This window comes from Dendrobates tinctorius, unplaced genomic scaffold, assembly GCF_039654945.1.
Source record: "Dendrobates tinctorius isolate UK_male_01 unplaced genomic scaffold, ASM3965494v1 ptg000370l, whole genome shotgun sequence".
In the NCBI taxonomy this organism is placed as follows: domain Eukaryota; kingdom Metazoa; phylum Chordata; class Amphibia; order Anura; family Dendrobatidae; genus Dendrobates; species Dendrobates tinctorius.
Genome location: NW_027362036.1, coordinates 5,411,385 through 5,423,946, shown reverse-complemented (window position 1 = coordinate 5,423,946; position 12,562 = coordinate 5,411,385). Strand labels below are relative to the sequence as shown.

General features: G+C 42.1%; 1 protein-coding gene across 1 annotated transcript; it reads right to left on the bottom strand.

The window, feature by feature from the left end:
- Window positions 1-1,540: 1,540 nt before the first annotated feature.
- LOC141075777 (olfactory receptor 11L1-like) lies at window positions 1,541-2,305 on the bottom strand. Its single transcript, XM_073562923.1, has one exon. The coding sequence runs from the start codon at window positions 2,303-2,305 to the stop codon at window positions 1,541-1,543; it is 765 nt and encodes a 254-aa protein (XP_073419024.1).
- Between the last annotated feature and the right edge of the window lie 10,257 nt (window positions 2,306-12,562).

Sequence of the window (12,562 nt, the reverse complement as noted above, 5' to 3'; positions counted from 1 at the left end):
GTTCCTCGAATGCACACATGAGTCCATTAAGTTCATCATACACAAGGGTTCTGATTTTCCTACTCAGTTTTTTAACAAACATAGATATACAAGTTATTTTACAGCTTATGTTTTACATTTAGTAATGTCTTAATGACCTCTAATCCTGACAACTGGGTGGCACCTCAGGGTTACTCACTTTTTACTAAGATATGTATGACATGTATATTATATGAGTAACAGTAACAGAGCAGCCCACTTTCAAAATGCATAACCCAACAGAAACATACAGTAATGGTGTGTTTATATCCAGCAATGATATCCATAGTTATTGATTTTTCTGCATTATGTGTCTGAAATTAGCCCATATTTTTTCTTACTTTGATCTAAAGTAAATTACGAGACCACTGACCCCACACACCAATACCAAGACACAATCTCACAATCCCACAAATGGTATAGAACGTCTTCTGCACTGACATGCTAAAAAAATAAAACCATTCATCCAACATTCATCTGTCCCATTTTGTTCTCACCCACCAAAGATCCCTAAATGTTAACATTTGGATGCTCCATCTTTTCTTAGATAGTTCAAAATTTAAGAAAACTATTCCATTTCAATTTCCTTATAAAGATTTATAATTACACTCTTGTCCTTTCTAAAAGACTCATCCAATCTCATAAGTAATCCAAGAGACATAATAAGGGCACAGGCACAATATCTGTGGATCACAAAAGATGTGTCGGTATTATCGACAACCATCCTACAAAACAAAAGGTTTATGTAATGTAAAGCAATACCTCAACAGCAGTAGTGTAGCTACCAGGGGGCAAAAGGAGCCCACTACATTTAACTGTATCAGCGAGTGTCATGGCAGACACGATTTCCCTGCGCTGCCGCTCTATGTTCTGTAGGTTGTAGGTTGCTTTAGTCCTGCAGCTTACAGAACGGCAGTCCAGAGCGGAGTGAAGCAAAGACATTATTGTGCCACAACACGCACAGGACGTACGTCCCGACACGATTATGTTATTGCATTCGTCTGCCGGGAATCTGCCGCTGTCTGCTGCTGGACTCACTGGGATAAGGTGAGTATATGATGTTTATTTTTTTTTTAGATTGTGTTATGGCCATAATTTTGGCCAAAATTAGCGGGGGCTAATAACGGTACCTCCTATATATAGTGAGTGCTAAAAAGGAGTCCCCCATAAATAGTGGGGGCTACTAAGGGGAGGCTTTCATATATAGTAGAGGTTACTAAGAGGGCAATGGGACAGTGTAGGGGCTACCAAGAGGGCCATAACAGTGGGGGGGATAATAAGGGGGAAATGATACGGAGTGGGGGCTGAGAGGGCCATAATACAGAATGGGGGCGACTGAGTGGGTCATCATACAGTGTGAGGGCTACTACAGGTGCCATGATAGTGTGGGGGCTAGTAAAGGGACCATGATACAGAGTGAAGGCTACTAAAGGGGCCATAATACAGATTGGGGGCTACTTAGGAGGTCATGAAATAGTGTGGGGGCTACTTTCTAAATATCAATTTAATGGAAAGGAGGTTGTTATTGATTATATTGTTTGTTATAGAATAGCATCTCAATAGCTTTTCTGATATCCTTGTTCCTCAGACTGTAGATGATTGGATTGAATAATGGAGTCACTACTGTATATAGAAGATGCAGTGCCTTGCTTATATTGAGTAAATGTCTTCTTCTTGGAACAACATAGATTAAGGTTAATGTTCCATAATATGTACTCACTGATGTTAGATGTGAGCTACAGGTGGAAAATGTCTTCTGCATTCCAAAGGTTGAGGGAATTTTAAGAACTGTCATAAATATATTGATATACGTTACAACAATGAACACGAATGGCATTACAATTATAGGGATAGACAATATAAAGACAACCACTTCAAGAGAAAATGTATCTGAGCATGACAACTTGAGAAGAGGTGTAAGCTCACACATGAAGTGGTCAATAACTTTAGGTCCACAGAAATCTCTATCAAACAACATAATAGAAGTACTAAGTGTCACGACAAATCCTGACAACCAAGAAGCACCTACAAGCCTAAGGCAAACATCAAGGTTCATGGTGGAAGTATAGTGAAGTGGTTTACAGATGGCCAGATACCGGTCGTAGGACATCAATGTAAGGATGTAGCACTCTGCAATGGTCGATGCTCCATTCACATAGAACTGTGCTATACAGTGTTTCAAGGACATTTTCCCCACATCAAGCAGTATGTTGTGTAGAATGGTAGGAGCAATATTTGTAGTAAATACAATATCGCAAAAAGATAGATGAAGGAGGAAGTAGTACATAGGAGTATGAAGTTGATGGCTTCTTAAAACTAAAAGAATGATAAGAAAATTTCCAAGCAATGTAGCCACATAAATAAGTAAGAACGCTGTGAAGACAAAACATCCAAGACCGTGAAGTCTTCCGAATCCAATTAGCACAAAGTTCTCTGTTTTGTTCATTATGATCAATCTGTGATGATTAAAGGTTTAGAGGATACAACAGAAGATTCATGGAAACTTAAAGATTTTTTTTTCAAAAGTGTAATATATATTTTGTGTATGCAATTGTGTTCCCAAATGCAACATATATCTGTGAGATGTGGACACTCAGGAAGGCAGACAGACAAAAAATGTATACCTTTGAGCTGTAGTGCTGGAGGAGATTTCTAGAAATCCCATGGACAACTATAATCACCAACAAAGATGTTCTGATCATATAAAGCCAAAATTGTTTCTGGAAGGCAAGATCATCAGATAGAAACTGACCTATTTTGGGCATATTATGAGAGAAAATTCATTACAAAAGGACATGCTGCTAGAAATGGTCATTTGTAAAAAGAAATAGGGGAGACAAAAGGTTCATTGGCTGGATACCATCAAGACTAAAGCCCCTTCACACATAGCGAGATCGCTAGCGATATCGCTAAAGCGTCACCGATTTTGGGACGCAACAGCGATCTCGCTAGTGATCTCGCTACATGTTGCACTTATCTCCGATCGGCCCCCCCGCTGGCTTTAGTTGATCACGCAAGATCGTCTTGGTCCATTTCTCGTAGTCGGCTTCCTGCTGGCGCTGACGAGCGACTCCATGGACACGGGAGGAAGTCATCAGCAGAGCTGCTGTCTGACAGGTAAGTAACGACCACCGACCGCTGCTGCGTCGCTGGTGAGATCTGCCTGTTTGGCAGCTGACTAGCGACCATTTAGCGATGCACCAGCGATCCTGACCGGGTCGTATCATTGTCGGGATCGCTGTTGCATCACTAAATGTAACGGGACCTTAACGCGGAAATGAATATCAAGTAATTGAAAGAAGTATTGAAAAACAGGGAAGCATGGCGAGAATCGGCTTACAGGGAATCAAAGGGTCGGAGACGACTGAATGGATAGAATCAGAATTTGTCAACAGTTTCAAAAAATGTAGGATTTTCCTAGATTACCAAACAAGATAAGTCAGTTCGGAAAAAGTAATACTTTAAAAGTGGACAGGACAATGTAAAATTATGGAGTAAAATATAAACCATACAGATCCCTGCAAAAAGACTATAGTGTACATAATAGCCCCATTTTAATGGCTTTTTATCAGCAGAATCAAATACTCAAAAATCAATGTGTTCATTCTAAATTGTAGCATAGATCAGTCTTTTTTTTACTGTGGCCTTATTAGCCAGAAAATACTAATTTCTGGACAAATTCAATGAGAACATTTTAAATAATTAGTTGATTGCCTCAATTTATTTTAAAACTTGACTTGTTAATCTGGCAAAACATTAAAATGGCTATGTTGCTAAAACAGTAATTAGTGATAACAGAAAGACAACAAATTGTCACTCATGTCAGAATTACATCTAAGGGTTTATTGACACAGGCGGGTAGCCAGCGTATAATTCAGACAGTGCTAGCCGATGCCGTGCTGACTAGCATTTTTTCCCATGCCGAGTTGGCATGAGGGAAAAAAAAAGTTGCTGCACGTTGCAATTGGCAGCATATATCAGATGGCGCACCCATATAAGTCTATTGATGGGCGCAAAACATTGGACAGCACTCGGATGTTATATACGAAGACTCACAGATTGGAGAAGATGGAGAAATTAAGTAATCCATTTTCTCTGCACTTGTGATATGATTCTTGTACGCCAAAGAATCGGTTCACAGTAACATTGTGACGCTCGTCATTTCTCACAGCCAAGCCGTGAGTCAGAGTGGTCAAGGAGTCCAAGGTCGGAAGCCAGGAGAGTAGTCAAACAGAAGGAAAAAGCATAGTCAGGTAACTTTCCGAGGTCAGAGTACCGAGGGAATAACATATCAGAACTGAAGGGGTTAAACAGGCGGATGGTCAGAACGAAGTCCAAGGTCAGGCAACAGATCAAGCATGGAGAACTCAAGGCACAAAACAGCACAAACCCCACAAGATGAATGTACGTCTGGCAGTGGTCTGGGAGAAAAAAGAAAAAACGACCCTGGTGCAGATAGATATATATTTCTGCAGCGTTTTGGCATTAGTTGAGTTTCTCAAGCAAAATCTGCATAAAAATACACAAACATATACAAATAATGTAATATCTTGAATAACAAATGATTACTCATATTAGACAATTAGCTAAACAATTGGCATGATGCAATCAAAGGTCATGTTAGTCATATTAGTTAAGCAACGAGGGTACTCCTTGTTAGGTGTTAGATCACCAGTAGAAGAAAACTTGTAGGATCAAGACAAGTTGTTAAAAAATAAAACTGTAACCATAATGAATTTATGACTGAATAATTATTCAACCTTCTAAGGACCCATGAGGAAATGAGAACAAGGAAGAAAAATGGACGAAAATGGACGAAATCAAAAGGATTTCCCTCCATTCCCCTTTTTCCCCTGTATTTTTCCTTTTGATTTCGCCAGCATACTAGAGACAGGCATTATACACTGCACTAAAGAAGCAGTGCAGTGTAATATATACTGTAAGTGATTGATTGTTGAAGTCACCTTGTGGGACTATAATTGCTGAAAACATGACACATTTCTCTCATAGAAATCACTCTTTTAACCCCTTTACCCCCAAGGGTGCTTTGTACGTTCATGACCGGGCCAATTTTTACAATTCAGACCACTGTCCCTTTATGAGGTAATAACTCTGGAGCGCTTCCATGGATCCTGGTGATTCTGACATTGTTTTCTCAAGACATATTGTACTTCATGTTAATGGTAAAATTTCATTGATATATAACTTGCGTTTATTTGTGAAAAAAACAGAAATTTGGTGAAAATTTTGAAAATTTCACAATTTTCCAACTTGGAATTTTTATGCCCTTAAATCACAGAGATATGGCACACAAAAAACTTAATAAATAACATTTCACATATGTTTACTTTACATCAGCACAATTTTGGAACCAAATTTTTTTTTTGTTAGGAAGTTATAAGGGTTAAAAGTTGACCAGCGATTTCTCATTTTTGCAACACCAGTTTATTTTTACGGACCACATCACATTTGAAGTCACTTTGAGGGGTCTATATGATAGAAAATACCCAAAAGTGACACCATTCTAAAAACTGCACCACTTAAGGTGCTCAAAACCACATTCAAGAAGTTTATTAACCCTTCAGGTGCTTCACAGGAATTCTTTGAATAGTTAAAAAAATGAACATTTAACTTTTTTTCACAAAAAAATTACTTCAGGTCTAATTTTTTTTATTTTACCAAGGGTAACAGGAGAAATTGGACTGCAAAAGTTATTGTGCAATTTGTACTGAGTACGCTGATACCTGATATGTTGGGGGAACCACTGTTTGGGAGCATGGCAGAGCTCAGAAGCTCAGAAGCGAAGGAGCGCCGTTTGACTTTTTCAATGCAAAATTGGCTGGAAATCAGATCGGACGCCATGTCACATTTGGAGAGCCCCTGATGTGCCTAAACAGTGGAAACCCCCCCACAAGTGACCCTTTTGGAAACTATACCCCCAAGGAACTTATCTAGATGTGTGGTGAGAACTTTGAACCCCCAAGGGCTTCACAGAAGTTTATAATGTACAGCCATACAATTAAAAAATCATATTTTTTCCACAAAAATGACCTTTTCACCCTCAATTTTTATTTTCCCAAGGGTAACAGGACCCTAAAAGTTATTGTGCAATTTGTCCTGAGTACGCTGATATCCCATATGTGGGTGTAAACGACTATTAGGGCGCATGGCAGAGCTCGGAAGGGAAGCAGTGCCATTTGACTTTTTTTAGCTGGAATTGAGATCGAACGCCATGTCGCGTTTGGAAAGCCTCTGATGTGCCAAAACAGTGGAAACCCCCCACAAATGACACCATTTTCAAAACTTGACCCCAAGCAACTTACCTAGATGTGTGGTGAGAACTTTGTACCCCCAAGGGCTTCACAGAAGTTTATAACGTACAGCTGTACAATTAAAAAATCATATTTTTTCCACAAAAATGATCTTTTCACCCTCAATTTTTATTTTTCTAAGGGTAACAGGACCCCAAAAGTTATTGTGCAATTTGTCCTGAGTATGCTGATACCCCTTATGTGGGGGAAAACACTATTTGGGCGCATGGCATAGCTCGGAAGGAAAGCAGCGCCATATGACTTTTATGGCTGGAATTGAGATTGTACGCCATGTCGCGTTTGGACAGCTCCTGAGGTGCCAAAACAGTGGAAACCCCCCACAAATTACACTATTTTGGAAACTAGACCCCCCAAGGAACTTATATAGATGTGTGGTGAGAATTTTGAACTTCCCTGGGCTTCACAGAAGTTTATAACGTACAGCCGTAAAATTAAAAAATCACATTTTTTCCACAAAAATGATCTTTTCACCCCCAATTTTTATTTTGCCAAGGGTAACAGGACCCCAAAGGTTATTGTGCAATTTGTCCTGAGTATGCTGATACCCCACATGTGGGGGTAAACCACTATTTGGGCGCATGGAAGAGCTCGGAAGGGAAGCAGAGCAATTTGACTTTTTTGGCTGGAATTGGGATCGGACGCCATGTCGCGTTTGGAAAGCCCCTGATGTGCCTAAATAGTGGAAACCCCCCGCAAATGACACGATTTTGATAACTAGACCCCCCAAGGAACTTATCTAGTTGTGTGGTGAGCACTTTGAACCCCCAAGAGCTTCACAGAAGTTTATAACGCTCGGGCATGAAAATAAAAAAATCATATTTTTTCGACAAACATGATTTTTTAGTCCCCAATTTCTTTACTTTCCCAAGGGTAACAGGAGAAATTGGACCCCAAAAGTTGTTGTCCAATTTGTCCTGAGTATGCTGATACCCCATATGTGGGAGAAAACTACTGTATGGGCACACGTCAGGGCTCGGAAGGGAAGTAGTGACGTTTTGGAATGCAGACTTTGATGGAATGGTCTGCGGGTGTCATATCGCATTTGGAGAGCCTCTGATCTGCCTAAACTGTTGAAACCCACCACAAGTGACCCCATTTCGGAGACTAGACCCCCAAAGGAACTTATCTAGATGTGTGGTGAGCACTTTGAACCCCCCAGTGCTTCACAGAAGTTTATAATGCCCGGGTGTCAAAATAAAAAAATCATATTTTTTCCACAAACATGATCTTTTAGTCCCCAATTTTTTTATTTTCCCAAGGGTAACAGGATAAATTAGACCCAAAAAGTTGTTTTGCAATTTGTCCTGAGTAGGCTGATACCCCATATGTGGGGGTAAAACACTGTTTGGGCGCATGGCAGAGCTTGGAAGGGAAGGAGCACCATTTGGCTTTTTTAATGCAGAATTGTCTGGAATTGAGATCAGACGCCATGTTGCGTTTGGAGAGCACCTGATGTGCCCAAACAGTGGAAACCTCCCAATTCTAACTCCAAACTTAACCCCAACACACCCCCAACCCTAATCTAAGCCCTCACCCTAGCCCTAACTCTAACTCTAGCCCTAACCCTAACCCTAATGGGAAAATGGAAATAAATACATTTTTTTATTTTATTATTTTTCCCTAACTAAGGGGGTGATAAAGGGGGGCTTGATTTATTATTTATGGCGGGTTTTTATGTTTGGCAGCTGTAATACGCTAAAAGACGCTTTTTTGTTGTGAGCTCATTTTCAGGTTTGCCTCTGGCTTCTGGTGAGGGTTATTGAGCTGGCTGTGCTGACAGAGGAGTAGTGAGTTCTCTATCTGGACTCCCTCTGTGGGTGAAGGGAGGTAATGAAGCTGATCTAAATGGCAGAGACTGGCCACCTGAGGAAGAGGACTGCGATTGGACATCAGGAGTTTCTGATTGGATTTAAGGCAGCCGACTCTGTTGTGAGTTCATTTTCCCCTCCGTCACTGAGGCCTGGTGAACTCCCTATTCTAGTGAAGGAAGGTAGTGAGCCTGATTATCAGGCACCTGGGACTAATGAAGACGATTGGCTAAGTGGAGTCACTGACTGGATTTAAGGCAGCCTACACCCTTTCTGCCCTGCGGGTGATTTCTCTGTGGACTCTTGGACACCAGTCTGATTCCTGCTCTCCTAAAGCTAAGTTTTCTGTTTTGCCTTTTTTGCATCTAAGATTTGTTTTTGTTTTTCTTGCTTTTTGGATTCTGCCACTCCCTGCTGGAGTGTGCAGTGTTCCTAGAGCTCTGTCTTCTGAAAGTACCTGAGTGCTGATTTAGTTTTTAAGCTTAGTTGCTTCAGGGCCATTTTTATATCAGCTTGTTGGCTTTTGTCTCTGTTAGGGTTTTGGCAGATTGCAGACAGCAGCCTTCCTATCCGTTCCTATCTAGGTAGTTTTTGGGCCCCGTCTTTGCTCAGCCTGTCTTTCTGTCTGTGTAAGTGTTTTCATCTTGCTTCACCGTCATTATATGTGGGGGGCTGCCTATTGCTTTGGGGTCTGCTCTGGGGCAGTTAGATTTCCCCTTTCCTCCTTTAGGCCTATGTATCTCTCCGGCTGTGATCGAGGGGTCTAGGTCATCGTAGGAACCCCCCACGGCTACTGCTAGTTGTGTTGATAGGTTCAGGGGTCTGCAATCTGATAGTTGCCAACCTCTCTGGTTTTCAGGACTAGCTAGCATTTCTGTTTTTGCCTCCTATGGTGACTCAATCATAACAGAATCACCCGCCTAACCGCAGATCCTGGGGTACTCAATAGCAGGAAAGAATTGTGTTTAAAAAAAAAAAAAAAAAAAAAAAAAAAGGTGTGTGTATATTCTTTCCTCTATATCTCTGAGGCCGTAGGGAGAATTTTTTTTTCTCTCAATGGAGATAAAGCAAGTGTCTGATCGTGTGGAGCAGCTCGCTGCTGAAGTGCGAGGAATTTCTGCCTATCTTGCTCGTTCACATGCTGTTGAACCAAAGATCCCCACACCTGATGTATTTTTTGGGGATCGATCTAAATTTTTGAGTTTCAAAAATAATTGTAAATTATTTTTTGCTTTGAAGCCTAACTCGTCAGGGAGCCCCGCGCAACAGGTTAAAATTGTCATCTCTTTGCTGCGCGGCGATCCCCAGGATTGGGCGTTTTCTTTGAATCCAGATGACCCTATTCTGACTAATGTGAACGCATTTTTTCAAGCCTTGGGGTTGCTGTACGACGAACCTAATGCTATTGATCAGGCTGAAAAGACCCTGTTAGCATTGAACCAGGGTCGAGAATCTGCAGAGTTGTACTGTCAAAAGTTCCAAAAGTGGACGGTCCTTACTACCTGGAATGATAGTGCCTTGGCTGCTCTCTTTCGGAAGGGTTTGTCAGAAGCCGTAAAAGATACTATGGTGGGATTTCCTGTTCCCTCTGGTCTGGACGATTCTATGTCTTTAGCCATTCAGGTTGATTGATCGGCGTTTACGTGAACGCAGGATTACACAAGAGGTGTTGCCACCGGTTGAACAGACGTCTGAACCTATGCAATGTGATAGAGTTTTGTCTAAGGCGCAACGTCAGGAATTCAGAAGGCGTAATAAGCTGTGTTTTTTCTGTGGAGATGCCTCACATGTTATTTCTGTTTGTCCTAAACGTGAGAAACGCTTTGCACACACGTTTTCTGTTGGTGGGGTTCAGCCTAAGTTTCTTTTGGCGATTACTCTGATCTGTTCCCTGTCCACATTTTCCGCCAAGGCTTTTGTGGATTCGGGAGCAGCGCTAAACCTAATGGACTTGGATTTTGCTAAACGTTGTGGATTTCGGTTGAGACCTCTGCAGACGCCTATCCCTTTGAGGGGGATTGATGCTACCCCTCTGGCTAAAAATAAACCTCAGTTTTGGACCCAGTTGGTCATGCGGGTCGCCTCAGACCACCAAGAAAATTGCAGATTTTTGGTGTTGCATGGTCTGCATGATGCCGTTGTTCTGGGGTTTCCCTGGTTGCAGATTCATAATCCAGTTTTGGATTGGAAGTCTGTGTCTGTGGTGAGTTGGGGTTGCCGGTGTACCTTTAGTGAGGCTCCGGTTTTTTCCACCTCTCCTCAGTCGCATGAGGTTCCTGACTATTTGGCGGACTACTATGATGTATTTAGTGAGAATGAGTCTGCGTCCTTGCCTCCTCATAGGAGTTATGACTGTGCAATTGAACTAAACCCGGGGTGTAAATTTCCTAAGGGTCGGCTCTTCAATTTATCTGTACCTGAGCACGAGGCTATGCGGTCCTATATTAAGGAAGCGTTGGAGAAGGGTCATATTAGACCATCCTCTTCACCCTTAGGTTCCGGTTTTTTTTTGTGGCCAAGAAGGATGGTTCTTTAAGGCCTTGTATTGATTATCGTGCCTTCAATAAAATTACTATTAAATATCAGTATCCGTTACCCCTGATTTCGGATTTATTCTCTAGAGTCAGAGGTGCTTGCTGGTTTACCAAGCTTGACCTCAGGGGGGCGTATAATCTTATCCGCATTAAGCAGGGGGATGAATGGAAGACGGCGTTTAATACTCCGGAGGGACATTTTGAGTACCTGGTGATGCCTTTTGGGCTCACTAATGCCCCTTCTGTCTTCCAGTGCTTCATGAACGATATTTTCCGAGACTTTGTCGATACATTTTTGATTATCTATCTGGATGATATTTTGATCTTCTCCAAGGATTGGGATTCTCATGTGGAACATATTCGGACTGTGTTCCGGATCTTGAGAGAGAATTCTCTGTATGTCAAAGGATCAAAATGCCTTTTTGGAGTACAGAGAATTTCTTTTTTGGGATTTATTTTGTCTCCGTCAACTATTGAAATGGACCCGGCCAAGGTACAGGCCATTTATGATTGGGTTCAGCCCACTTCTGTGAAGGCCCTCCAGAAGTTTTTGGGTTTTGCTAATTTTTATCTGAAATTTATAGCAAAATTTTCTAGTATTGCCAAACCATTGACTGACCTGACCAGGAAGTGTGCGGATGTGTTGAATTGGTCTCCGGAGGCGGTTGCTACCTTTCAGGAGCTGAAGCATAGATTTACCTCCGCCCCGGTTCTGCGGCAACCTGATGTCTCACTCCCGTTCCAGGTAGAGGTGGATGCTTCTGAGATTGGTGCAGGAGCGGTGTTGTCCCAAAAGGATCCGGTAACATCTAAAATGAATCCCTGTGCTTTCTTTTGCCGTAAGTTCTCTTCATCTGAACGTAACTATGATGTGGGGAATCGGGAACTGTTGGCCATGAAATGGGCATTTGAGGAGTGGAGACATTGGTTGGAGGGAGCCAAACATCAAGTTGTGGTCCTCACTGACCACAAAAATTTGATTTACCTAGAGTCGGCTAAACGCTTGAACCCTAGACAGGCTAGGTGGGCCTTGTTTTTTACACGTTTTGATTTTGTGGTCTCTTTCCTTCCTGGAACTAAGAATGTCAAGGCTGACGCCCTCTCTAGGAGTTTCTTTGCTGATTCTCCTGTGGTGACCAAGCCTGCCACCATCTTAGACGAAGGGGTAGTTCTTTCTGCCATCTCGCCCGATTTGAGACTTGCTCTGCAAGAGTTCCAGGAGGACAAACCTGAGCGTTGCCCCAGTGGAAAGTTGTATGTTCCTGACCAGTGGAAGAAGAGAGTGATGTCTGAAGTTCATTGCTCTGCATTGGCTGGTCATCCAGGTATTTTTGGTACTAGGGATCTGGTGAGTCGCTCTTTTTGGTGGCCCACCTTGTCTCATGATGTCAGGAATTTTGTGCAGTCTTGTGGGGCTTGCTCCCGGTCTAAATCTTGTTCTCGCTCTAGTGGGTTGTTGATGCCTTTGCCGGTCCCCAGGAGGCCATGGACCCATATTTCAATGGATTTCATTTCTGATATGCCGGTCTCTCAAAGAATGACTGTTATTTGGGTGATTTGTGATAGGTTCTCTAAGATGGTTCATCTTGTACCACTCCCTAAGTTGCCATCTTCCTCTGAGTTGGTGCCTCTGTTTTTGCAACAGGTGGTTCGCTTGCACGGGATTCCTGAGAACATTGTATCTGACAGAGGAGTTCAATTTGTGTCTAAATTTTGGAGGACATTCTGTTCCAAGTTGGGAATTCAGTTGTCCTTCTCCTCTGCTTTTCACCCTCAGACCAATGGGCAGACAGAGAGAACAAACCAGACCTTGGAGTCGTATTTGAGATGTTTTATTTCCGCTGATCAGGATGATTGGGTTTCATTTTTG